The 26,858-nt window shown below is 43.0% G+C and overlaps 1 protein-coding gene across 2 annotated transcripts in view; it reads left to right on the top strand.

The window, feature by feature from the left end:
- Positions 1–26,858, top strand: part of SLC10A7 (solute carrier family 10 member 7) — a 661,109-nt gene that overhangs the window by 399,252 nt on the left and 234,999 nt on the right. For both annotated transcript variants that reach the window (XM_069242617.1, XM_069242618.1), the window contains exon 6: positions 11,790–11,825. In XM_069242617.1, coding sequence (XP_069098718.1) covers positions 11,790–11,825 — 36 coding nt within the window. The remainder of the gene's footprint in view (positions 1–11,789; positions 11,826–26,858) is intronic.

Genomic DNA, 26,858 nt, shown 5'->3' with positions numbered 1-26,858 from the left:
CTTTAACCAGTGACAGAGGAAAAAAGTGTTCAACATTCCCACGTCCTTAAACGTAGAGAGGGTCAACAGTGGATAGTTCCTTCCACAATGAAAGGACAAGTGGTGGGCAGTTCTGCTGGAATGAAGCACTTTAAAGATAACTCTTTCCCGGACCAATATCGGAGATGTTGTCATCATTCAGTTCATTATAAAAAAAAATGGCCCTCACAACCTCTTTTGGCCTAAAATTAAAGGTTGACTGGTGCGTGCTCTCTGAGCAAGCGTTGGCAAAGGCAATAGATCTCGCCTTTTGACCTGGTGGTTTTGGCTCTGCTGTTTGACAGTGCTGTGCAGCACCAGCAAAAAAAATAAAAAAATGAAGTTTAAAAGTATGATGTGAATGCGCATTTGAGTAATGTGCATCTTGAAGCTGATAGTGACTGCAATATTCCTTGTGCGTTCATTGTGTTACACCACTTGCATATGGAATTACAAGGGTGCCATTTTATTTATTTTTTATTTGCTGACAGGCGTCACTTGAAATGGTAAATTAAAAAAAAAAAATACTTGAGAAAAAAATTGAAGCAGGAAGGGTGGTGAAGCAACCAAGGAGCGGGTGGGGTGAAGTCAACACGTTCAACAGAAAGTGGGAGGGTGGGCAACAGAGGAGCTTGAGGTGGAGTGAAGGTGGAACACATTTTTAAAAAAGTGAAAAAATTCAGTGTGGGAGAAATGATGTAGGAGCACAGAGTAGGGGAAGGAGGAATCTACACAGAGTGCAGGAGGTGGGACTTAAGGGTGGGAAAGCAGCACATGAGTGAGAGAACAAGAAAATATATACACCTTAATGGAGAACGTAAAGAAAAAGGATTAAAGATGGTAAAGAATCTATCCTTCAAGGGAAGGACAAACCCAGGAAGAAGGAAATCCAGCGAATAAGAAGCAAGTGAATGAATGACAAGAAAGTCAGCTAGTGATGAGCAGTGGACTTGCAATAAGCCCACTGTATGTTTTTGGTACAGTCCACAAGAGGTCTGTCTGATCGAGACATCTAGCCGCAAATTCTTACTTTTGAATTTTCCAGGCATCATACTGGTGGGTGGAGTCAAACATCTCCGAGCGTTGTTGCGCCAGAAGTGACGTCCCCGTCACCTGTGTAGGTGCCAAGACAGCTTGGTGACGTCAGTTCTTTTCTTTCCACGCCAGATAGTGTTGATCCGGAGAAGAGCCACCCCACTGTCCTTTTTTACAGGCGTTTTTCAATATTTTGTCAAATACTTTTTTGAGTTACCTCCTGGTGTGTTGAGGAAGTCCTAGAGAAAGACAGGTTTTAAACTGTGTGGTACCTGTCACCGTGCCATGTCGGTTACAGACCCCCATTTGGTCTGTTTGTGGTGTCTCGAGCCCGACCGCAACTCCAAGTTGTGTGTGGACTGCCAGGGCATGGCACCAAAGGCTTTGAGGGAGCGCTCCCTGAACCTGCTAGTGACCTGGCAGGCGATGCTGAGTCACACAACTCCTAGGAGGTCTTGATCAAGAGGAAGGTCGCGGGACGACTCCAGGAATCCCAAGTCCTCTTCGTTCCACTCCAAGTCCTCAGGACATTCAGGTAAGTGTCACAAGAAGTTAAAGCATGCTTTAACTTCTCCTCATCTGCCAGCTGATGGGATGACAATGGAACATCAGTATTTGAGGTACGGTTCTGCGAAGTCATTGCCAGGTTCGACTTCGTGCCTCCCCGCTTTTCTGGGAGCCAGAGAAACCCCCACTCAACTTAAGGAGTTTTACAAGGCCATGCTCTGTATTTGTGCAGGCCAACCCCTCCGGAGCACCTTTGAGGTCAGAGGGGGCCCAAATGGGTTCCGTGCTGGTGGCTTCAGTCTCTGCTTCTGTGGGCCCCTGTGGATCCGATCACAGATCCGAACCGGCGCCGGTCGTGCCACTGCAACCTTCCCCAGTACTGGTCCTGATGTCAATGCTCCCAACGCCCACCTGTTACGCCAGCCCATTTGGATTCCCGAATCCGACGCTGTGCTGAAACGGAGTTGACTGATGCAGATTCCGACGCCAAAAGGACCCACGTGTTCTAGGCCACTGCCCGAGGCCTAGGCCTCAGGGAAGAATGGGAGGGGTCACTGGACTCTTTAGAATACCAGCTAGAAAGCCAGGAATCCATGGACTGGTGTGAAGAACTGGGTGATGACAGCGGACTGGATACTTCTGCAGATACTAGTTTGCTTTCTCCCCCTCCCGTGGCTACGTAGGAGTGTGCATCATACGCTATGGTGGAAAAGAATGCAGCTGAGATCTTGTTCTTCGAACTACCCTGAGTAGGTGGCAGTCAAAACAAACATCTTGACAGAAGTGCTTCAACCAGGAGTTTCATCTCCAGAGCCGCTGCTCTTTTAATGAAGCACTGACTGATGTCCTACTGGGAACCTGGTCCAAGCCCAGCACAGGGGCTCCTGTGAACAGAGCAAAAACAACAAGTGATGGACGGAATGCTGAACATTGTCAAACACTCACCCCCAGTCATAGATCTGGGTTTAATCCATCGTTCTTTTGCTCACCATGCCACCCCAGTTTGGACCCAGCCATATGCAAATCAGTCTTGACCCTGTTCCTCATGGGAACAGTCCAGACCGAACTGCCAAGCCAGGTCCTCACTGGACCGGAAACAAGCATCCTGGGACCGGTTTCAGGGTTTCACCCCTCATCAGCCAGGCTAGCTTGAATCCAGTGGCATGGGAAGCACGGGACCCACGTCTGGGCATACCCTTCCCACTTAGGGCAACAAAGCAAAAACAACAAGTGATGGCAGTTCGGTCTGGACTGTTCCCATGAGGAACAGGGTCAAGACTGATTTGCATATAGCTGGGTCCAAACTGGGGTGGCATGGTAAGCAAAAGAACGATGGATTAAACCCAGATCTATGACTGGGGGTGAGTGTTTGACAATGTTCAGCATTCCGTCCATCACTTGTTGTTTTTGCTTTGTCGCCCTAAGTGGGAAGGGTATGCCCAGACGTGGGTCCCGTGCTTCCCATGCCACTGGATTCAAGCTAGCCTGGCTGATGAGGGGTGAAACCCCGAAACCGGTCCCAGGATGCTTGTTTCCGGTCCAGTGAGGACCTGGCTTGGCAGTTCGGTCTGGACTGTTCCCATGAGGAACAGGGTCAAGACTGATTTGCATATAGCTGGGTCCAAACTGGGGTGGCATGGTAAGCAAAAGAACGATGGATTAAACCCAGATCTATGACTGGGGGTGAGTGTTTGACAATGTTCAGCATTCCGTCCATCACTTGTTGTTTTTGCTTTGTCGCCCTAAGTGGGAAGGGTATGCCCAGACGTGGGTCCCGTGCTTCCCATGCCACTGGATTCAAGCTAGCCTGGCTGATGAGGGGTGAAACCCCGAAACCGGTCCCAGGATGCTTGTTTCCGGTCCAGTGAGGACCTGGCTTGGCAGTTCGGTCTGGACTGTTCCCATGAGGAACAGGGTCAAGACTGATTTGCATATAGCTGGGTCCAAACTGGGGTGGCATGGTAAGCAAAAGAACGATGGATTAAACCCAGATCTATGACTGGGGGTGAGTGTTTGACAATGTTCAGCATTCCGTCCATCACTTGTTGTTTTTGCTTTGTCGCCCTAAGTGGGAAGGGTATGCCCAGACGTGGGTCCCGTGCTTCCCATGCCACTGGATTCAAGCTAGCCTGGCTGATGAGGGGTGAAACCCCGAAACCGGTCCCAGGATGCTTGTTTCCGGTCCAGTGAGGACCTGGCTTGGCAGTTCGGTCTGGACTGTTCCCATGAGGAACAGGGTCAAGACTGATTTGCATATAGCTGGGTCCAAACTGGGGTGGCATGGTAAGCAAAAGAACGATGGATTAAACCCAGATCTATGACTGGGGGTGAGTGTTTGACAATGTTCAGCATTCCGTCCATCACTTGTTGTTTTTGCTCCTGTGAACAGGACAGTTGCCCACCACCATCGCCCTGTACCTGGGGGCCCATCTTTCTTCACCCAACATCCCCCCTGAGAGTTTGGTTGTTCAACCCTCAACCCCCATGGGGCGTTCCCTGCTGATCCTCCAGACAGGGAATCCAAGTTGCCGGAAACCTTGAGCATGACTGTTTTCTTCCACCAGGCTGCCATTACAGTCGGTGAACACTGCATGCTTATTGGTCCGCTATTCACACACACTGTGGAATACCATTGTGCAGGTGCTGCCACAAGCCCCAGAGAATGCCTGTGCCATTCTCTCCCAAGCAGTCATGGATAGGAGAGATGCAGCTAAGTTCACTATTAGGTGTGATTTTGGTGTGGATTCTTCAATGGTGGCGCTTCCATGGCACTCCTGACTCAGAACAGCTGGCTTTTTGGGGATGTCCAGGTCAACCTCATGGAAATGTCCTTCGATGGTACCTGTCTCTTTGGACAGAAGGCAGACTGCGCTGGAGTGCTCTAAGGACTCACTGGCTATGGCCAAGTCCTTGGGCCTGTCAGTGGCCCCACGTACTTTTGTCTACCATGCCAATCCTATGCTAGTCACTGTCCTGCGCAAGCTCCCCAAGCTAAGAGTGGGAGCGGTGCATACCGGCCCGGTGGGGCAGGTAGCTAGAGATCTGACACAACCACCAACCCCTCCCCCTGGCAGCCTCCAAGCCCTCCTATTCTCGCCATACAAGATAATGGGCGTCAATTTAGTGGCAGAATTCACTATCATCTCCACCAATGGCAGTCCATAACATCAAACAGGCGGGTCTTGCAGATCATCCGGAGTGGCTACTCCCCCCCCCCCCCTTCAAATCCTTCACTCCCTCTATGCCTCCAACACACGATTGGCTGTTGAAGGATCATCTATCCTTGCTCCGAGAGGAAGTTACAGCTCTCATGGCCAAATGGGCACAGCAAGGTAGCAAGAGTTCTGATATCAGAAGTAGACAGTGGTTGCTGTTCCTGCCACTTTCTGATACCCAAAAAGAACAAGGGTCTTTGGCCTATCCTAGACCTCAGAACCCTCAATCTCTTTGTCAAAAACAAGAAATTCAGAATGCTCCTTTTGACTTAGGTCTTGCCTGTTCTAGACCAAGGAGACTGGATGGTAGCGTTGGGCTTGCAGGGTGCGTATTTCCATAGTCCCATTCTGCCTGCCCACAGATGTTACCTGTGGTACACTGTCAGCCACAAGCACTTTCAGTTCACTGTGCTCCCCTCTGGCCTTACCGGTGCCCCTCGGGTGTCCAACAAGGTGAAGGCGGTAGTTGCAGCTCATGTACACAGATTAAGGGTGTTAGACTTCCCCTTTCTCGACAACTGGCTGTTGAAGGCGGGTTCACCCCAGGGTGTCGTTCCTCTCCTCAAGACTACAGAGCACTTTCTGCATTTGATGGTGTTCACTATAAATGTGCCGAAGTCACACCTGACTCCCTCTTAGATGCTCCCTTTCATCAGAGCTGTTCTGGACACAGTGCAGCTTCAGACGTATCCTCCTGAGCAGCACGTCCAGCTTATTCAGGGTGTGATACTAATGTTTTGGCCTCTATCCTGGATTTCAGTGAGAATGACTCTGAGGCTGGTGACACATGCCAGATGGCATAGGCGAGCTCTGCAGTGGGACCTGAAGTTCAAGTGGGTGCAGCTTCAGGGGAATCTCTCCGACATGGTCCAGATCTCGGAGGGAAAGGCAAAAGACCTGCAGTTTTGGCTAACAAACTTTGATTGGATCAGAGGCAGATCCCTCTTTCTTACTCAGCCAGATCCAACTGTAGGGACAGATGCGTCACTCCTGGGCTCGGGTGGCCACCTGGGAGAGGTGGCCGTCAGAGGTCTCTGGTTTTCTGCAGAATCCGGACTCCACACCAAATAACTTGATCTCTGTGCGATCCGACAGGCATTGAAAGCCTTCTTACCATCCATCAAAGGAAGGCTAGTGCAGGTGTTCCCTGGACAACACCACCTCCATGTGGTACTGCAACAAACAGGGTGAGGTGTAGTCTTGTACACTTTGTCAAGAGGCCCTGCACCACAACAAAAAATGTTATTTCTTGCCATTTATAAAATTGTTCTGTGTTAAACCTGACAGCCTTAGGGTGGGCATCCCCCAACTTTTTGCCTGCCTCCTTCCACTTTTTTGACACTGTTTTTGCTGGTCTTAAGACTGCACACTTTACCAGTGCTAACCAGTGCTAAAGTGCATAGGCTCTCTCCCTTAAACATGGTAACATTGGTTCATCCCCAGCTGGCATATTTGATTTACATATAAGTTCCTTGTACCATAGGTTAAGAACCACTGAACTATACCATATGTCAGGTGTACCTACTTTATGCTACAGGCAGTCACTAGATGTCGAGGATTCCCCTCCTTATACCAGAGTAACGCTCCCCTTATTCCCATGTAATGCTAATCTTGTCCCAGAGATCTAGGTTGAATGAAAGGGTATAGAAATTCATACCTGATTGTCTCCCAAGATGATGATTCCCCATCTAAATCTAGTGATGCCTGATAGTTTTTATGGGGAACCCCACCCTCCTCTGCAGCACTCTGTGGTCCAGTGCCAGATGATAGGGCGCACACAGTACTTAGCCTCAAGTGTGCTCAGAATTCAGAGGTGCAAGCTGCAGTTCCCTGCTTCTTCAGCCCAAGGAAGCCCTGCCACCTCAGACAGACATAATCTTGTAGACAGGACTCAATAGGCAGGCTGGTTCAGCTTTCAGACCCTCAAGGTTTTCTACCAATACCGAAAATGCATTACATTAATCATTCCAGTAAGCTTTTTCTTTACATCGAATGTATTCAGATGTATGCCATATTAGTGTAAATACACACTGAAATGACAAAACCTGTACAGAGTATGTAACACAACAGGAGAACAGAATGCATAAGGCCTCCTTAATGAATCGGTCTAATCTGGTCAGTGTTACTATGGCTAATGAGGGAGTGCACTGAATTGTCAGCAGGTGTGATGGTGGCATTGAGTTATTCGTGCTGAATTCACCTAGATCCATTGCTTTTCCTCATCAGCTATCGTCATGTTCTTAACCTCTTTGCACTTATTTGTGTTCAGCATCATGCGCCCTGCTTTATACTGATTATTGAGCTCCCCAGAGTGGATTCCTGTGTCCCTCACCTCGTTCTCTATCACATATACCCCTTTGTTAACTTGTATTTTTGTCAACGTTGTGCATGTCTTTCTACTGTTATACAGTACGAGTGACCCATTAACAGCTGCTGGCAGAAACGGGGACGGAAAATGCGATCTGATCAGTGTGCACTACAGGAAACATAAGAATATTGAAATAGGAATGTAATCATTGTTATAGGTTGCAGAATTAGAAAACCAAAGAAAAATGTGATTAACAATTTCACCTGTGGATATTTGACTGTATAAGAACAGCGAGTATAGCGTTAACAACATTAGCATTATTAGCCTTAGTAACACAGCATCTGGACTCACCCTCCGACCCCCCACCTTTGGCCTACGCCTTTAAACCCCATGTGTCGAGGAAAGCCCTGGAGACCCAGCTATTCGAGCAACGAAGGATGCGGTTTGAAGGAATCTTCACATTAACTAAATAGGTTATTCTCATTTCACCTACTTCCAAAGTGAGTTCGTCTTGTGTTGCAGTGTATTCAAAGTTAACTGTACCACACTGCGATACCTTAGGGTTAAACCACACTTACCCCTTATAAAGACCTAAATAAATAAATGCATACACATTTAAATGTACAAAGCTTTACGTACTGGAGTGATGTTATTTTTGTTTTTTTGCACAGGAGTAAAATATGATTCAATGTTGATCGTAAACAGTAATTTATGAGCATCTGATAGTTTAATTCATGATCAGGAGATCAAAGGGCTGAACTCAGTCGAAATAACCAAAACACATCCACACAGCCAATGCATGCTCACCGCGGCCCTGAGAGTATCAAAGCCGTTAGTGCTACCTAGATACACACAAATAGAGATTTTATTGTAGCCTCAAGGGGACATTTTCACTGGCCTTCTTCAGGGTAAACCGTGCTGCAAGGTACACTTAACAGTTACAAAGACATCCTAACGATAGTGACTTCGAAGAGGTACGAACTTGTATCAGAGGAATTGCACTCCTCATAAACAGACCCGATCGAGTCCCTGATTAAGTAACATCCGGGTGGAATCCAGCATGTTCGAGTTAATTTGATCATCAGGACCGCATTGATAGTAGTTTGTGTTCTGGTGTGTCACCAGCTCTTAACATCCCGGAACGTGAAGGATGAAAGAGCACCTACGTAGGTATATTCCTTATTGCGGGCATGGTAGCAGCTGCTACTAAGTGACGTGTATTTTTCTCTGTTGATGTGAATGTTGCTGAGCCACAGGGCTAATACATTTTTAGGTCGAGCATAGCAGGGCGCAAGCGCTGTTTTTCTGACCTGTTGTTATCTATTTGGACTTTTAACCACGCCCACTTCATGCCCATGACTGTCGCTAGTTTGTGGGCTTTACCTTCAAACATCCTTTATCATCATTGGTAAATGCTTTACATTTGTCCCTCCTTTGGGCGGTTTGGTTACCACCTTGTTCTATTTATTTCCATGTGTTGCTTGTGCCCAAGCAGTTAAAGTAAAAATCCTTTTTCAGGACAATTTGACCCTATGCTTTTGCTAGTGCTTACCATTTCCAGCGTTGGATTCTCAAATGGAAGGCCTGCAGTCATATGCCCTGCCTTTCAAAGTTTGAAGGATTCACACCTTCACATGGGGGAAGATGCAGGGATGATGGGGGGAGCTGTGGGTTAGTGTCATAATGACCCACATTTGAGCTACGGGAACAATCCACCAGCAGCTTGTGGGCAGTGTCTCTCAGTGGCCACTGAGATGATGTCAGTCTCTTATCTATGGCTTCAGTTTAGAATTGTGTCCCCTCTGCTAATGGCGGCGAAGAGGCGAGATTCACAATATGGCGCTTTGGTACTTCAGTGGACTACTGGCTGTGTCAATCTAATGTAGAGGAGGACTTCGTTTATAAATCGTATGTATATACAGCAGCACGTCGAGCTGCCGGGCATTCAGAAAGTATTCTATTGGTATTTTTTTTAAGAGCGGATAAAGGAAAGGGAATTGTTGACATTTGTGCTTGGTGTAAAAAAAAAAAAATGAGTGACGTGTGGGTGATACAGTGCGGCTAACACATTGAGTGCTCGGGAAGTACGTTCCCAGGTCGGCGGTGTGAATTTTTCTCTTTGAATCCCTGTTTCAGCGAGGCTGTGGTTTTCTTTTATCGCCATCAAAATCATTGAAATATATTCAGGCAGTCTTTCACATCAGAGGTGTAAATGGATGGCTTGAAAGTGAGTGTCCTTCGCGATTTTTGCACCGTTCCGGCGGCAATCTGAAGGCTTAACACTTTCCTGCAGCTTGGAGGATGCGAAAATTGCACGCCGACCTTGTGCTTGTGTTCAGAAGGGTATATATGGGTATGTGTGTGTGTGTGTGTGTGTGTGTGTGTGTGTGTGTGTGTGTGTGTGTGTGTGTGTGTGTGTGTGTGTGTGTATATATATATATATATATATAATCTCGACAAAAGTGTACACCTCCAATCATTTTAAGTCCGAAGCTCACACACTAATGCTATTTACCTAATGAAGAGGTCGGAGGCAGAAGTTGGGTTTTTATAATGTACTTGCTTTTAAGCAGTTACCGGGTGGAATCTACCTCATTTATCCAAATGCATCACTTAGTGCATTTCTTATTCGAAACACATTAATTAGAATTTTTTTCTCTCCATCTTCTCTGTCAAACAATTAACTTTTTAAAAAGGTGGGGAGCATGCTTCCTGCTTCCCACACAGTGCTAGAAAGTAAGGGGGATCCTGTTACATCCCATTCCAACAGCTATTTCTGGGCAAGATTTGGGATGTGACCGGCCCAGAGAACTGAATTTTCTTGGTGTTATTTTCCGACACTGGATCATAATGCAGCAGACGCTGCACGTTGTCTGCATCTGCACGTTGTCAGCACTGCGTTGGGAGCAGCAACGTGCAGTGGCAAGGGGCCTGTATGATTGTAGATTCCAGCTGGCCCAAAACAAAGGCTCGATTTAAAGGGCCATCAGTCCTCCTTTTATTATTGTGTCATTCTGGCTGGGAGCTATCTGGAGCCTTACACCGAGATGCCAATGAAGTGGAAGGAAACAAAGGCACACAACTTGTTACCTCTACACAAGTACTTACGAGAATCTGTTGGAGGCAGGTTATTAAACTTTTTCCACTCCCTATGGAAGAGATGTGCTTGCACTGTAAGAATTCAAGCTTTATCTGTATGAGTAATTACACAAATATTGATTTAAATGGAACCTACCTTTTTTAAAATTTATTTTTATAGTGCTATTTATCCAGGTGTGGTATGCTGGAGCACTTTATAACACACAGGAAGAATTAATCATCCAAGTGTGTGCATTAATGTAGAGGAAATGTTACATAATAAAAAGAAGGTTAAAAAGTCAAGGAATCATTTATCATCCATACAGGTAGGCATATGTTAAGAGTGAATGGAAGAAACACAAAGGCAGGATATAAAACGTAATGCAGTAATTGTGGTTGCCTATCCTAACAAGACTATTACTTTATTACTTTTCTAAAGAATCCTTCTTTCCAATCTTCGAATAACAACAGGTTGAGAAAAAAACACAGTAAGGATCTAAAACCGTTAGTTACTTTGCTCCTTGATGCCAATAAACAGATCACTTTGCTATGGTAGAAAGCTTGCAGCTTATGAACTGGAAATAACAAAACAATCTCAGTGTATAAAGCAGTAGTCCTCTCATATCTCTAAATAAAATATCAGTCTCTGATTTGCATGCCACACAATTTTCAGGCTCCAATAACATTCTATGCTACTTTGAATCAAAACTGTGACTGGACAAAACTCAGAACTCTCCCAGAACTGTGTTAACCACTAGACTAATCCTACCACTGTTATAACCACCTTTAAAATTGCTGGGCACACAATCATCTTCGCAGCAGTTGTCTTAAACCTGTAAGATATTTTTAAATGCAACTTCTTTGTGGCCAATTAAAAAATGCAGAACTGAGTTACTGTCACACATGTCCTTGTTGCCAGTTTCTTTGCAACATATGTTTAAAAAAAAAAAAAGTTATATGTCAGACTCTGCTTTTCAAGCTCCACCCCTCGTGACTCTGTCCTCTTTTCTGTCACACCTCGACCCTCAATTTATAACTTCTCAAAGTATTTTTTTTCTAATTCCAGTACTGCTCTCACATTTCCACCCTTCCTTACGGCTTGGCTCTTCTCGTCCTCCTAGTTTTCTTCGGCCTCTGCTTCTCTCTGGTACTCTGCGTCCCTTGTCCCTTGTGGCACTGTGTGCTGTGCTATCATTCGTGTGTTCCTGTGCCCTGGAAGGTTTTCCCTTTTACTTCTGGGGCTTATCTCTTTCCATTGTTTCATCTCAGAAGTGCTTCACGCTTTGAAAGCTCTTCTTGCCTTCTGTACTTGTACTCTAAGCACACATGTCTTTGACATGATCATGTTAACACTCAAGAAATTAGTTTTATTTTTGCTTTTAGTATTAATTTACATAATTGATTTAAAAAATGATGGTGGTGAAATTATATGGATGCCTATTTCTGGCTTGCTTTTGTACTTGTTGTGGATAGGAATTACTTACTGCAGGTTCAAGATGGAAAATAGCTTCAAGGATTGGGCAAATGATGAAGTGTTGAAATGGTTTCTCTCTCCAAGGCATCAACAAGGTAGGAAAGTAAGCTGCCAGCAAACCAGAGGCTAACATTTTCCTCTTTGTTTTTTTCAGGGCATCGTCGTAACTCCACTACTTCTCCTCCTGTTTGTGAGTATGCTTTTTTTAAAAGAATTGATTGTCCGTAATGGCATTACTTTCCAGCCAATATTTGAAACGCTTGGATTCCCATTACAGAGGGTTCAAATAGATAGTGAAACAAGCTAGAAAATTCTGGCTATTCACAAGGGTTCAGGCAGGTTAATGGAGATTACTCTTACTTCTTCCTTATACCTACTCGTAACCAGCCACTTCCGAGACAGGAACTTGGATAAATCCAAGAAAGTGAATGCTGATTCTTTTGTTACTTTTTCTAATTAGAAGAATTTCACTTTGTCACGTGACAGTCCCGAAGTAATTGTTTTGCCTGTATTTATATAAGTGGCTTTATATACAGGGATAGTATTCCTCATTTAGGGAAAAAAATTAAAATAACCAACAATTAGTGCCCACCCTTTGCTCGGGTATGACTTATGACATACTCCATGATGAGATAGGAGAGTATTTTATTTAGAAATTAGGAGCACAAAATGTGCTTCTGTTCTCCTGACAGTAACCAAAACTCATTTGGGATTTTCTTTCCTTCGTTGATATAGACCCTCATTTGCATTATGTGCCCTTAACCACTTTCGACAGGCTCTGCCTACCTTTTTCCTAGGTGATCTGTTAGCTAACCACTCACAACCTCCACCCAGCCCATTTAACCATAGTCTGACACTACCCACGTGTGGGTAGGGTTAAGAAAGCCTTTTAAGAGAGTAAGTCAAATGTAAAGTTAGGAACAGTGTAGTTTCTTTTGTTACATTGGTGACTCAAGTTCACAAATACCAGGTCAGCAGACTTATACGAGTAGTGATCTCCAGGGACCGATGCTTGCAAATGGGATGGGCACTGACAGAGTTGTGATTTTGTTCATACTCTCAAACTTTTGCCTTGCTTATTTCAATCGGGAATGCCCAGAATACGAAAATCCACAGTTGTCGCATTCAGGTAAGGCAAGCATATGTTAGCACAGCTACATTTTTCTGCAAGTGTGCCTGAGATTTATGTGCAATCAGGCATCATTGTGATGAACCTCAGCATAAGTAAGCAGCAGCCCAGACGTACTATTAACAGATAAAGGTAATGGGCTGCAAGAAGAGGGCTTGGTAGTAACGTAACCCTGCAGTTGTGTTGATTATAATTAAGGGTTTATTGTGGCATTGGTTATCAATTCACCTCTTTCGACCCTATGTCGCTGTACAATTCATGTTGTACAAACAAGGGTTATCTATCACACCATGAAGAAGTTTCCAGAGGAAATAATGTTATCCAAGTTAATTTGGATATAAATATCTCTATTTTTTTTCAGTGGGTCACACCTGTTCTCTTCCGTAGATAATTTCAGCCGGCACATGTTGTGTTCTGGCCAATAAACTGCTGAGCTTTATCAAAACTGTTGGAAAATTCAGATAGTACATGATGTACAATCAAACAGTGGGGCGTGCTCCCATAACCACACATGTAGTGCTAATTATACGCTTTTAATGAGAGAAGTAAGATAAATGTTAATGATAAGTTCAGTAACAGCGTTGAAAAATCAACATTATAAATCCAGAAAAGTTTTGGTACCTCATTTAAAATCCAAATTGTTGACTGTGAGGATTGCAACAGGAATGTGCCATTGACCAGGCCATACAGATTTCTGTGATCTGCACTAGTATGTTGTCATAAAGAAGATGCCATTGTATAGGACTTCTTCCCCACAAATCAGCCTTTGACATTGTCAGTAGCAACTGATTATAGGTTACACTGGATAAAATAAGATTAGATGGTGCATTGCTGGAGGTAATCCAAGGTTTGTACCAGAAAACGAGAGTGTGCTACCTACAAAGTGGTTAGTGCTGTAGTACTTTTCAAATCTTGATCTGTGCTATGCCAGGGCTATGTACTACCTCCGTTGTTGTTTAGTCTATTTCTAAATGACATATTGTGCTACTTAGAACTAGGGGTTGGTGTGCCAAAGTTGGGTATTGTAAATAAATCAATTTTGTTATTCACTGACAGTGCAGTGTTTCTATCGATAACAGCAAATTCCATGCATAAACTAATTGACGGTTTGTACAATATTGTGTAGCTGAAGCTTATCAGTCAGTATTAGGAAGACAAAACGATGGACGTGGAAGCTACTAATTAACCCAGAAAGCCATTCTTGGGTATTAGTCAATCACTGAAAATAGTGAATTACTGTGATTACTTGGGTATAAGGTTTAATTATAAAAGTGGCTAGTCTGCCCATAATATTTAAGCAGCTGATACGTTGTCACACTGCTAGTACCATCCTATGTTGTAAATATAGACGAGGTAGTCGATCAACATCTACGATTCTACACGTTCATAGACATAAAGCAGTAGTGACCCCAATTTATGGAACAGAACCTTGTGTGTGCGCCAACACAAAAGGATCCAGGTAGTCAGAAATATTTTTTTAAGATCACAGTTAAGGTTAGGACCAGAAACACCGTTGGCAACTAAGTCTTTGGAATTGAGGATAAACCCAGTCTCTGATATTACAACTTCGGCCCTGGCATTACACTGGGCAAAATAGGAACCGTCATTCTGGTACTTAGATAAAAATCCATTGGTGAAGTGACAGCACTTAATGGCGAATCCCAGCACCTTTGGTTTATACATATTAGAGATATACTTGACAATTGAGATAGAGGTGATCCATGGTCTAATCCTGGTCTCCGTAGGCGCGATACAATATTAGTGATTAGAGAGAATTATTGGGCAATACAAATATTAGGAAATCAGCGCCAAACAGCCCAATGTTAACAAGCTATTTAACACATAAGGGTTATACGGTGGCAGCGAAATATTAGGCTATATTTATTCCAAGGCACAGTGTTCAAGCTACTTCGAATTCCAATTAGGTATTCTTCTGACTAATGAATATAGAGCAAAATAGGAAAGGTCTCCCTGTAACAACAGTGAATGCGATTGTAGCTTCGGGAGGGGATACAAATATGCACTTCCTGCTCCTTTAAACTAGGAATATGGGTCCGTACAAGAAGTGGTAACTTCTTCTTTTTAGAACATATGAAATCACTAAAACTGTTGACTTATTTACTCGTTTTATAGCTCATAGGATATAAATATCTGTAACGCAGTAGCATCAGATTTGTGGCACGCATGGTGTTAGTGAAAGGTGGGCACATTGGTTTTATCTGCAGGGCCCACTTTTACTTCATTGCTGTTGCCTTATTCAGGTGTACAGTATTTTACTATGGCTTTTGGTATCTTCTAAAAATGTGTTTTTATTGCTGTGGCATTAGATGAAAACATTAAGGTTTTGGTTGTCTTGACACAACAGGAAAGCTAAATAATTTAAGATTAAGCTATCATTGGGTAGAACAGATGATTTGTACATCCTGTTATTACAGTTGTTGGTGATTATATTGCACAGCTGGTCTGCTTGAATGAAGCATTCTTAGAGATCAGAATTTCGCATGCTTGCAGCATGTATCATGAAAATGATTCCTGTTCCATTGATCTGGAAAAAGCTCGTGCCATACATATTCAGAAAAACAAAAACAGTTGGTTTGTAGAGAGAACATTCTCCACAGGGATATTCGGGTTTGCAAGTGATTAATACTTGGTGCATATGAGAATCTTTTAAAACGCCTTCACATATTAGAGGCAGCATATACTCATAATAGACGAGTAATTCAGCAGTACCTTCAGTGATGATACCTTGTTAAAGTCGCAGTGCATGGAAAAATAGAGTCTTTTGTAATTTGGGGTTGGACAAATTCACCCATATGTCTGCTTGTCAAAAATATTTTCATGTCTGCAGGTATTTAAAAAAATGCTGACGAATGCTAGATTTGAGAAGTGATTTCGTATTAACTTTAACAGATGGTCTGATCGGTCAAATAGCGAATTGGTCAGTATGTTTGAGATATTGTGATGTGTTGCACGGTTACAAAGATCCACTCTATAAAGACGCAGACGTCATACAGCATGTAGTGCCTGCATATTCTGTGTGTGTTGGTCCGATGAACTGAGTGATGCCATTTTAGGGAAATAACTTGAGAATGTCGACCTGTATTGTTAGTTGAGACTGAAATTGCATACGGACTTTTTAACTGTATTCATTGCAATAGTCTTGAGAAAACATTTATGAAGGCCGTTCTAAAACAGGCCAAAGTTTCACATCCTGAGCTGTATATGACATTCAGCAGCCACCATACTGTAACATGCATGTAAGAGTTGCTAATTAGTGCTGTAGTTTAGAGTGCCCGTCCTATTTCTGTTGTATGAAAGTAGAAGAATAAAAATGAAGTTATGGGATTATTTCCAAAGAAGACAATGTATTTTGTCATGTATGAGACATGACCGTGTATCTGTTGGGCCCTTGTTGAGAGTGTGTGTGTGTGTATGATATGTCATTACATATTGTGAGTTGAAAAAGCTAGCAATATGGCTGTGACCTTTCTAATGTACAGTATAGGGAAAACGATTGAAGTATTCCACAACTTGCTCTTAATTTTATAACTTATTCACTAGAGTTAAGAATTTAGAGACTTGTAGACTCCATGTGTAAAGATGTTTTCCACGTGAAGGAAAATGTAAAATACGATATTTGTGACATATTTCAAATTGCCCTACACTATAACTGTAGAATTACCACAATGTGAACATCGACAGTCGCAGTGTTATCTAAGATAGGCATACAAAAATAGTTTTAAAAAATCGTAATTTTTTCCTCAGTGTCCCTATGACCTATGTGTATCAAGCGTAGAGATGTGAATCTCAGAATAGGTAAGCTGAAATTTTACACATGTGCAACAGGAACAGTGCAGACATCTAACCAAGTAGTCTGCCACGGTGTTGGCATCTGTATTTGTGAATCAGTTCCTGACTTTGTTTTCATTCCAGCATGGGTCCCTGATTTCTTTTTCATTTGAGTCTGGTGCTGTATTTGTATTTTTGACAATTGAGTCAGGTTTGCTGTTCATATATAGTTGTAATCCCTTAAACCCAAACTCCTGAGCCTTACAGTAGCCACCTCAAATGCTAGTCATTTTGAATAAAGCTTCTCCTGCCTTTGCATGAGATTATTTGAACTGGTGGCCTTGTTAAGGCATTCACTTGTATTGGTTCATTATTTCTGTTCTGTCTTCGCCACAAGACTCTTTGGGCAGAATACTGTGTGTCTTACTTGTATGTTTGCCAGCATTTTGTGACTAAAAAGAGGAAGGGGTTTCAGGTGCCAAAACGACTAATTAACACACTTAATGCCATCACCAGAACTTACATTGCAGTACTGTTATGCTGACCACGACCCACAGAAAATCACAGGACATGAGATCTGATCTTTAACAGAGGAGATGATCATGGGCTTATTGCCGTGATGACAGCCCCAAACATGAATTACATGCATAATCGAGTGAGCTGTGATTAGTATGGTTAGCCGTAATCTCCCTAATACAGATTCTGTTAGGAAATCAGCAGCAACTGCAAGACTGAGATCGGTCCGTGTATGCTGAAACTGTCCAGAAGAAAAGCGTTCAAAGTACTGTAACACATCAAAAAGCTGCCGGTTGGCACTAAGAATGGAAGTAGCAGGCAACCATCACACAAGCATTACTCTACAAAATATCTAGCTTAGAGACAGGTTTAAATATTGTTATGGAATCCTCGCAAACTCTGAATTTTCCGGAATGAGGGAAAAAGAAATCGAGTATCCCCAGACACTGAGAATGGAAGTGTGTGGTTACTAGCAAATCTAGAGCTACATGAAGAAGACACTGTAAAGAATATTTCGTAATGTTCCTTTTTTTTTTTTTAAGAGAAAAGTTGAAAGACTACGGACAATCGAAGACCCAGACTGATAGTTTTAGATTGCCAACCAAAGCAATGCCCTAAAAGTTGGCGTGCATAGCAGACCCTGAGGACTCCCACAGATATTCTAATTGCTTCATTTTAGAAGAATGCTTTTGAGTCGGATTCCTTTGTGTGGCTGTATAATATAATAATCCCTCCACATTTCCTGATTAATTTCTTTCGGGGCTCTGTGCAGAAGTTTCCAAACACAGCGTCAGCTGTCCTTTAGGGCGGACGGGCCAAACCCCCTTCCCCCATCTTTTGCCCCTCATGAAGAGTGCCTGTCAGGCGGAGCAAACATCAGCCTGACAAACACTCTTCATGTTCAGCTCAGACAGCCAGGAACGCGACTTGCGTGATTTGCGCTGACTCCTGGCTGCCTGAGCTTAATTTAGCTGGGCTGAAGAGGCCACCGCTCCTATGGGTGTGACCTCCTCGGGTCAGCAAAGGTGCCTCGATGCCCTCCCCTTTGGTGACTAGGGGAAGCATCACCCATTGACTTCGACCTGGGCGCTTCAGGTTTAAGCCCTGAAGAGCCCAGGGTGAGTGTCAATCAGCGACACCTTGTCACAGAGCGGGGTGGGGTCAGAAGTCTCACCTACCCCATCCCACTCTGTGACGAAGATGGGACTGCTGCCTTCCCTCTCTGGCTGACCTTAGGCCCCCCTGGGACCTCCGAGCTGAAGGTAAGTGTATGCATGTTTTTTAAATGAATGTTTCGTGCGTGTATGTATGTTTGAATGTTGATGAGAGTTGTGAATGGATGTGTGTGGGTGTGTGAATGAATGTGAGTGTGCTTCCCGCCTGCACCCCCCCCTCCTAAAATTACAGGCCGCCACTGTCCAAATGTTCCGGGAACTAATGTGCTGCTCTGGGTAACTTTGCCCAGATACAGAGTGCATACCATTGAGGAATACAGTTCAGCTTCCAGGATGATCTGTGTATGTCAGCACTTAACATTACATATTTTAAAATGACATTGAAGATTAACTTGAATTAATTGCCTCTACATTTATATACATTTCGGCATAGTTCTTAATCCCTTCCTCAGCAGGATGCGCCTTTATCACGCAATAAAGCAAAACTATTCTCGGACTGAACCATGTCTGCCTAGCATTAGACATTACTATACATAGTTCAGTGTCATGAATTTGTTACTCTTATGACCGTACCTTTCAAGTATCTCTAATATTAACGCACGCAGTCATCACCAAGGGTTTTAAAGTTGCTGAGTCTCTACCACCATTAGATGCCAGCAGCTGTCTTAAGCGTTCTGTGCCTTCTGGGCATGAAACGGATAATCAGTCTTTCTTCTCACTGCGCGCCGGTCTTCAGTCGTTTAGTGATCTCACAACCACCTGAATAATCCTAAATCCCCGTGGGACTCAATATGTCCAAAAAGTCGATCCACCAGCTACCTCATAATAAAAGCATCTTTGTCATATTGCCTCCCCAACATGATTTCAAGATCTGTTAACATATTTAGAGTGATAGTTGCGCTGGTGAATGTTTGTTCTCTGCAGTGTTTTGCCAAACTGGATTTGACGGCTCAAGCACAAATTGTTGGTTAGTGTTAATTTACACAAACCTTTATTTTTCTCAATGTGAGCCCTATGTAAGTACTGCCACACAGACTTTTGATAGTATATAATGCATTACTAGAATCGCAGATTGCAAGGTTTCCATCTTCTCTATCTCTCCGTTGATGTACGATTGTTGGTCCCTCTAAACATGGCGTTGTTCTGTTCTTGACTTTGTCAGCACTGGTTGGCCTGTGCAGCTGACGTGCTCGTCAGTGTTTGATGACTCTCCAAAGCTTTTCTTCCTGGTAAACGCTGGTATTTATTCATTTCGATAGGCAGGTTTCAGCCCTTCATTATTGCTCACAATATTGCAGTGTTTGTTTACTGTATTAATTAACATGGTTGAGGTGCTGCCTTTGAAGAAACAGCTTTTTGGAATGAACGATTCTGTTGTGTAGTCCTTAAATGGACCGCGCAGTCTAGCATATTTTTAATTGGTGTCTGTATCTTCTATTTTTCTTGTCCGCGATTGTTTTTTTTTCCGTTTTTCTTTTAAGTTCAGTGAGAGACGCAAGTGCAGCTTTTAACATCGGTTCTGATCATTGCAATGAAAACATCTGCTGACCTTATGTATGACTTTTTGATTTAACACGAAGCACGATGCCGTTTGAGCTCGTCTATTTTATGTTCTAGATCGTGTGTTTGTCAACCCATATTGATATATTATTTATTACAGAAAATAAGTGTTACTAGTATTTGTTCTGCTGCTGAACTGTCTCAAGGTGCCCCGAAGCTATCCTTTGGACTGCACATGACACATTGTGAATAAGTAAAGCAGCTGTCACGGAGGACTAACCAGCTCCTCAGTTGTGTCACAGAAGACAGTCACAAATTGAATGGGTGTTAAAAGGTGTCTCTTTGTTTCAGTGGGCTGTTAGGTGCCATTTAACCTATGTTTCACCGATGTGACAAGTGACATTTTTCAGACTGCTCTCTCTCATGGTTTTGAAGTAGTCAAATTAATAGAGGCGGTGAGGTCTGCAGCGATCATGCATCCAGACCTACTTGTAGAAGTTGATATGCTCCTCTCATCCTTTCCATTTTTTGTCTTGAGTGATTGTTCAGCCTGAAGTTTTAACTGTTATTATTACAATGGGCAGTTGTTGTTCATGGCTAAGTTCAAATATTTTTAGAGCTGTACATGCATATGTCTTTATCTTCTGCTTTATGCTGCTTTGTACATAAAGGCCGTGAAACGTACAATATATAACTCTACGGAAGAGTGCACTCTGTTTGAAAGATGACTCGCATCCTGGGATTTAAACCATGTAAACACAGTCAGGGTTCATATTGGTCGCCTGGTTAACCTAACAGAGCCTGACACCATAGGCATGAACCGTCACAGCAACTTGTTGAGCTGCACATTTCTTCGTCGTCCCACTAAGGTAATCCTTCAACATATGCATGAGTTCTGTGAGATATTGTGTTTATGCTAAGCGTCAGACAGTGTTTAGTGGAACAAGTACATTTTTCAGGTACCTTGGCTGCTTTTGGATTTCACGAGCCCCCAGATCAAATCATGATCGATATCTTAAAGAGTAGTCATCCATTAATTTACTGTGTTTTTATGTTGCTGGTTCAATGTAATGTTTCCCTACTATACCACGTTACTGTAACAGTTACGTATAATGTGCCAAGGAATTGCTGTTGCTGGTGTCTTCCTGGCTGATCTCTCTAGAGAACCTCACATAGGTGACATTGCAGCACTGATCGTACTAGACTTCTCCAATGCCTTACATAGTTGGCCATCTTCAACAACCATTGATCACCTAAAGAGGGGAAATTCATCTCATTAGTGTCTAGAGCTCATTCTCTTCAGTTGACTCGCTGTTCCCCTATCTTGATGTCTTGAATGTGTCATAATGGGTTAAGCTCAATCCATCCATAGGCATTTTAGGTGTAAACGCACACCAGAAACCCCTTGCTTTCTCATTTTGGCCATCAGGCTTGGGTTTATGTCCCCGTCCTAGGTCTCAGGAAAACACCTGGTCATACCTATTAACAAGAAATCTATCTCATGTCCACATAGAAGTGGATGTTTCAGTTCTGTCCTGCCTTGACTTTTGAAAGAGGCTTTTTTTTTTTTTTTAGATCCCCAAGATTGTCTTAGGACGTTGTTACTATAGAATGTGAGTGTGCGGAATGAATGACAGCAGTCAGAATAACAAACCTTTTGACGAATTGCATTGCCTGCTCATTGCCAAAACAGTGGACTTGAAGAACCTGTGTTTTGGGTATTCTGCCTACTATGGAAAAAAGGTCCTGAGTACTCAACTGGTCTACATTGTGGGTTGAACCCCAAGTCTGCTGAAGCTTACTAAATGTTCTTTAAGATTCCAAAACTTTACATCTTCTTGATCCTCGCTGCTAGAATTCAGTTCCCTTTCAGTCGCATGCCATTGAAATGAAAACACGGTATAGAGAAGCACATTAAAGTAAACTTGACAACTCCCAGCCATAATTGAGGAGCCTTAAAACATCATTTGTCAGCACCAAGTGGACACTGTCCGGTATATGATACCAATGTAAATGTTAACTTGCGTTTACATTTAGAGAAGTATTTGGGCACAGTATTAGGGACAAATATTCAGAGTGCTTCGTTGAATGTTTGTGCACTGTTCCCATAAATGAGCCACTGTAATTACCACAGTTGTTTCCCACTATGGATTTCGCCGTTTTCCAAGATTGGCCATCCAGCACACATCTGTTGATACTAAACCTCAGCACACTATTCCAAATTCATTGAGAAGAAAGAGTTGGATTACATTTCTATATTGCTTGTCATTGTGACTGTGGATGGCAAAGAGAGGAGTGCAGGACATTAGTTAGTTTAAAAGTAATGAGTTATGACTGAGTGACCACATTCTGTTCCGCCTCATTCATCAAGAGGTTTCTACGAATCTAGTTAGTACTCTTTCCTAGTGAGTCACCCTGCCATAGGCAAATCCTAAACTCATTCTAACTATCATACCATGTGCCCTTGTTTATTAGAGAAAAAAAACTAATAATTGCTGCCCCACAAAGGAAGCATTCTTGACTTGATCCCTAGGAATTACTGGAAAATATTGTCTATTACAATTCATTGAGGCAATGAATGAAAAGATATGCTGTAAAAGCGTAATGAATATGAATGCTCTTACAGGCAGTGAGTCTCCCGAGCCATTACAATCTACCATAAAATGTACATATTTGCATAATTCATTAAAGGTAAATTAAAAAGCTGGAAGATAATAGCTAATCATAATCTTAATTTCCTTATTACGGTGTCTTAAGCATATATTGATTTGTTCATAATGTTATACTTGACACTCACAAATCTCATAAAAATGTAGGTGATGCCAATAATAATATTACTAACAGTGGAACGCTTAACCTATTAAACTTTATTGCACCCTTGACAATTCAACCTAATAGACGTAAAATAAAGAATTAAAAACTGTCCAGGAGCAAATGCTAGTGTGTACGAAACGAGTGCAATGAAAAGAACTTTAGATGTTGGACATTTAAAAAGCAAGTTTGCGATTGGGCGCAGTAGCTTATGTTTTATTTATTTATGGCACTAAGATGTCTATTAAAAAAACATGAGTAACAGAAAGAATATACATGCACCTGCACTGCAAAAGAGGATATTTTAAATTGGGACGTGATTTTGACTAAGGTGTGTAATGGGATGTTATCTTAACAGTGAAAGAGTTTTTTGCAGTCATGAAGTGGTTCTTTTAAACGAAAATAGTAGTCCCTCTGCTAACTTGGATCTTGCCAGTGAGTCACTTTTTAACATCCCCAAACTATAGCATTCTTATCCCAAAGGTCAAGACGATAAGGAAAGGATACTAACCAATAATACCAGAGTAATATGGGTGTGTACACTTCCAACCACACGTGGTATTGCATTTGATTTAAGCCATAACATATATGATGTACATCGCCATATATTCTCCTACATTATATCACCCTCCTTCTTTCTGATAGATGCAATCCGATGCATAATTTTAAAACCCTCGTAGTGAGAAACGTGTCACTGATGTCTTGTTTATATTGAATTACCATTAAAACAATAGTTAACATATTCAAGTTTCGATTATTGAATTACAGCTAATAATTACATTCCTGTGTCACCTCTTGGTTTTTATTCTTTCAAAATATGTGATCAATTGAATATGAAGTTAATACAATTGCCTTTTAAACATCTCCTTTGCTTTAATAAGAAATGTTTACTTTTTCTGAAAACTGCGTATTTGATCCTTACTTATTTGAATCATCGGGAAACTGTGTATATAAGATACTATGTAGAGTGTGTACATATTAAGCATTTCCTCTGATAGTTTTATCTTAATGGTGAAGCTGTGACTCCTAGTGTCCCTCACACTACTAAACTCTGCGTACCCTGTCATCTAGTGAGAGAACTTAAAACGGCTTTTCAAAGCCATTAAAAATCAAACTCCTACATGGTCTATACCACACATGCATTTGTATGCAGAATATGTCCGCAGCCAGGCCTCAAAGCCCAACCTCCTGCTATCAGCCAACTCCCACTGTGCACCGCTTCCGTAGCTGCGTATTAAGGCCTTTGGCCAGTCCTTATGCTCAACACCATAAGACCTTCATAGTGTTTGGCTTTGTATTTTTTTTATACCTGGAACTCGTGGGTTGTTTACAAAATGTCCGTCTATTCCACCGCCTAAAATGGCCATTTGTGAGCTCACTATTTTCTGTTGACTTGAAAGTCACATTCTGTTTGTGGTATCGTTGGAAAATGAGCCTCTCAGAAAGGGTCACCCCAAACTTTTTGTCTTCCTCCTCTCTTTTTGACCTTGTTTGTGTTGACTTTAGGACTCTGTGCACTGTACCACTGCTAACCAGTGCTAAAGTGCGTGTGCTAGCCCCCTAAAATGTGGTAACATTGGTTTTTCTACAATTGGCATATTCCCAATGTTAACCTCTGAGAGGGGTAGGTCTCACAGTAGTGAAAAACTACTTTGGGAGTTTTTCACTACCAGGACATGCAAAACATAAACATTCATGCCCTACCTTTTACTTACACAGCCCCCTGGCCTATGGGCTACCTAGGACGTACCTTGGGTGTCTTACATGTAATAAAAGGAGAGTTTAAGGCTTGGCAAATGGTTTTAAGTGCCATGTTGAAGTGGTAGTAAAACTGCATAAACAGTCTCTGCATTGGTAGGCCTGACACATGTTTAAAGGGTTACTTGTGTAGGTGGCACAAGCGGTCTTGTAGGCCCACTAGCGGCATTTAATTTACACGCTCTGGGCACATATAGTGCACTTTACTAGGGACTTATATTCCATACCACGCTTTTAAGCTGTAATTCCTGATAGAAGGTGTAGCTATGTAACCTTTCATATAATTGGAATGGTAATGATAAATCCTCTTTACTGGTAAAGTCAGAATTAACATTACTATTTTAGAAATGCCAACTTTAGAAGGTGGACATTTCTCTGCTCTTACAACTCTGTGTGCCTGCATCCTGTCTCCAATGCATGTCTGGGGCCGATGACAGGTACGCGTCGTGCATTCCCTCTAGACTGGTCTGACTGAGCACTCATCTGCATTCTGATGGCTCTTCCTGGGAAAGAAGGGCAGGAGGGACTGACACCCTTGAATAGGCAGCGCCTGTCCCCACACAAGGGCTGATTACCTCCTAGTGATAGTCTGGAGCCAGGGATAGGAAGAAAGGATCTCTGGGCACTTCAAAGACATTTCTTTGAAGTCCCCCCACTTCAAAGGCCCAATTGGGTATAAGTACTGGGTCTTGCCCCACCATTTCAGACACTTCTGGTCTAACAACTGAATTCTGTCAAAAGAACTGCTGTGCTGCTTCAAGGACTGTCACTCTGCTTGACTTACCTACTTGGAAGAACTGATTTTTTGCTGTGCTGCCTGCTGCTCTCTTACCTTGCTGAGGGAGAGCTGGACTCTGCCCTGCACCCCAAAGTGATCTTCAAGGGCTTGTTGGCTTGCTTCCTGTTGCTAGAGACTCAAGGATATCAAAGTCTCTACCCCTGCTCCCATGCCTGGTTCACTGGAAGTGGATCAGTTACTCGCACCTGTGAAACTGCCTCATCGACCCTGTTGCAGGAGTGAAACCAGTGCATCACACTAGGGGCCCAAGCAACACCTTCGGAACTGCCACATCAACCGCTGCATCCCCTACGTGCCCACGACGCATCATTTCGACAGCGTGGAGAAACCCAGTGCATCAACTTCAGAATCAACGCATCGCAGCTTCAACACTTGTCTTTGGAAACCAGTGCCTTGCCATAAATGCCTGGGAAAAATCAGTGCGTTCCCTTGACTGCGGGAGTGACATCAATGCGTCATTCCCGCCTCTCATGCTTGCAACCAGGATCAAGATACTCTGTTTCCAGGGCCTGCACAACTCCTGTACACGGCCTGTGCTCTTTCGTGGTCTGCTTGACCTGTTGACTTTGCCCTGATGCAGAGCGTCCTCTAGTAACCCCTAACCCACTATTTGTTTCTAAGAGATGGAACTCTTCTCGTCTTTTAAAATTCATAACTTGACTTCTACTTGTTGGTTTTTGCAGTTTTGGTCCTGATTTATTTATACAATTATTGTCTATTTTTCTAAACCTGTGTAGAGTCTTTTTGTGGAGTTTTCGTTGTGTTACTGTGTGCGTGTGCATGTTGCATAAATACTTTACACATTGCAGCTTTAGATAAACCTGACTGCTCTGTGCCAATATGTCAGAGGGTGAGCACAGGTTATCTTTTAGTGTGTATCTGACTTGCCTTGATTCGAGTTGTGGTCTCTACTTGGACTGGGTACAGACCCCTGCCAACTGGAGACCTCATTTCTACCAGGTGTTTTTTTCTCTTTTGTGGGCTTTGAGTTTTCCATTTTCTGTGTACCCCTGAGCCTGTGTGTCACCCCTAGGGATGAACCCCTGAATTGACCGCTGGTAGTAGTATCCTAACACTCTAACCAGTCAACGTTAGTGGACATAAAGTGGCTTTAATAGTTAGTTCTCTTTCTCTTCTCCATTTTCATTTTCCACCCTTTAGCTGTATATCCCACAGCTCACTGAGAGGAAAAAAAGGCAGACAATGAATGAAAGGTTTTAAAAGCAGGACCGAAAAAGCGAGAGACGCCCATGCATACCTGCTCACACTGGAGTGAATTCCATGTCTTTGTCTACCCTCAGTAGCATGTGACCTCCCAGGGCGTGCTCTAATATCCTTTATCTGGTCAAGTGCTGTGAGTATACGAAGCTGCAGCCCCATGCCTTCTGCTGTACGGAGAAAGATTGCAGACTCTAGCAAGCACTCCACTCCACAGTTCTAAAATAAAATAAAAACATTAAAGGCATCTTTAATTTTATTTGGAAGATCACAGGTGACCAGTGCGGATCACATTCTAGGCAAGTGACTCGCACTACTGTTTCAACTGCGTTATTCCTGTGAGGGGAATCTTTGCTTATGGGGTAGTTCCACAGTCCAAACGGAGATGCGTGGAGCTATGTAGAGATACATGTTTTCATGCATTGACAATGGTTACCCGTTGCAGTTAACTTCCCATTCAAGCGGTATTCTGGGAGCAAGCTTCATGCACTATAATTGTCCTGTTAATTGATTTGTATTACATCATTT

The sequence above is a fragment of the Pleurodeles waltl genome, chromosome 1_2 (genome assembly GCF_031143425.1).
Source record: "Pleurodeles waltl isolate 20211129_DDA chromosome 1_2, aPleWal1.hap1.20221129, whole genome shotgun sequence".
NCBI lineage: Eukaryota > Metazoa > Chordata > Amphibia > Caudata > Salamandridae > Pleurodeles > Pleurodeles waltl.
Note: the sequence above shows the minus strand (reverse complement) of the source record. Positions and strands in the feature narration are given on the sequence as shown.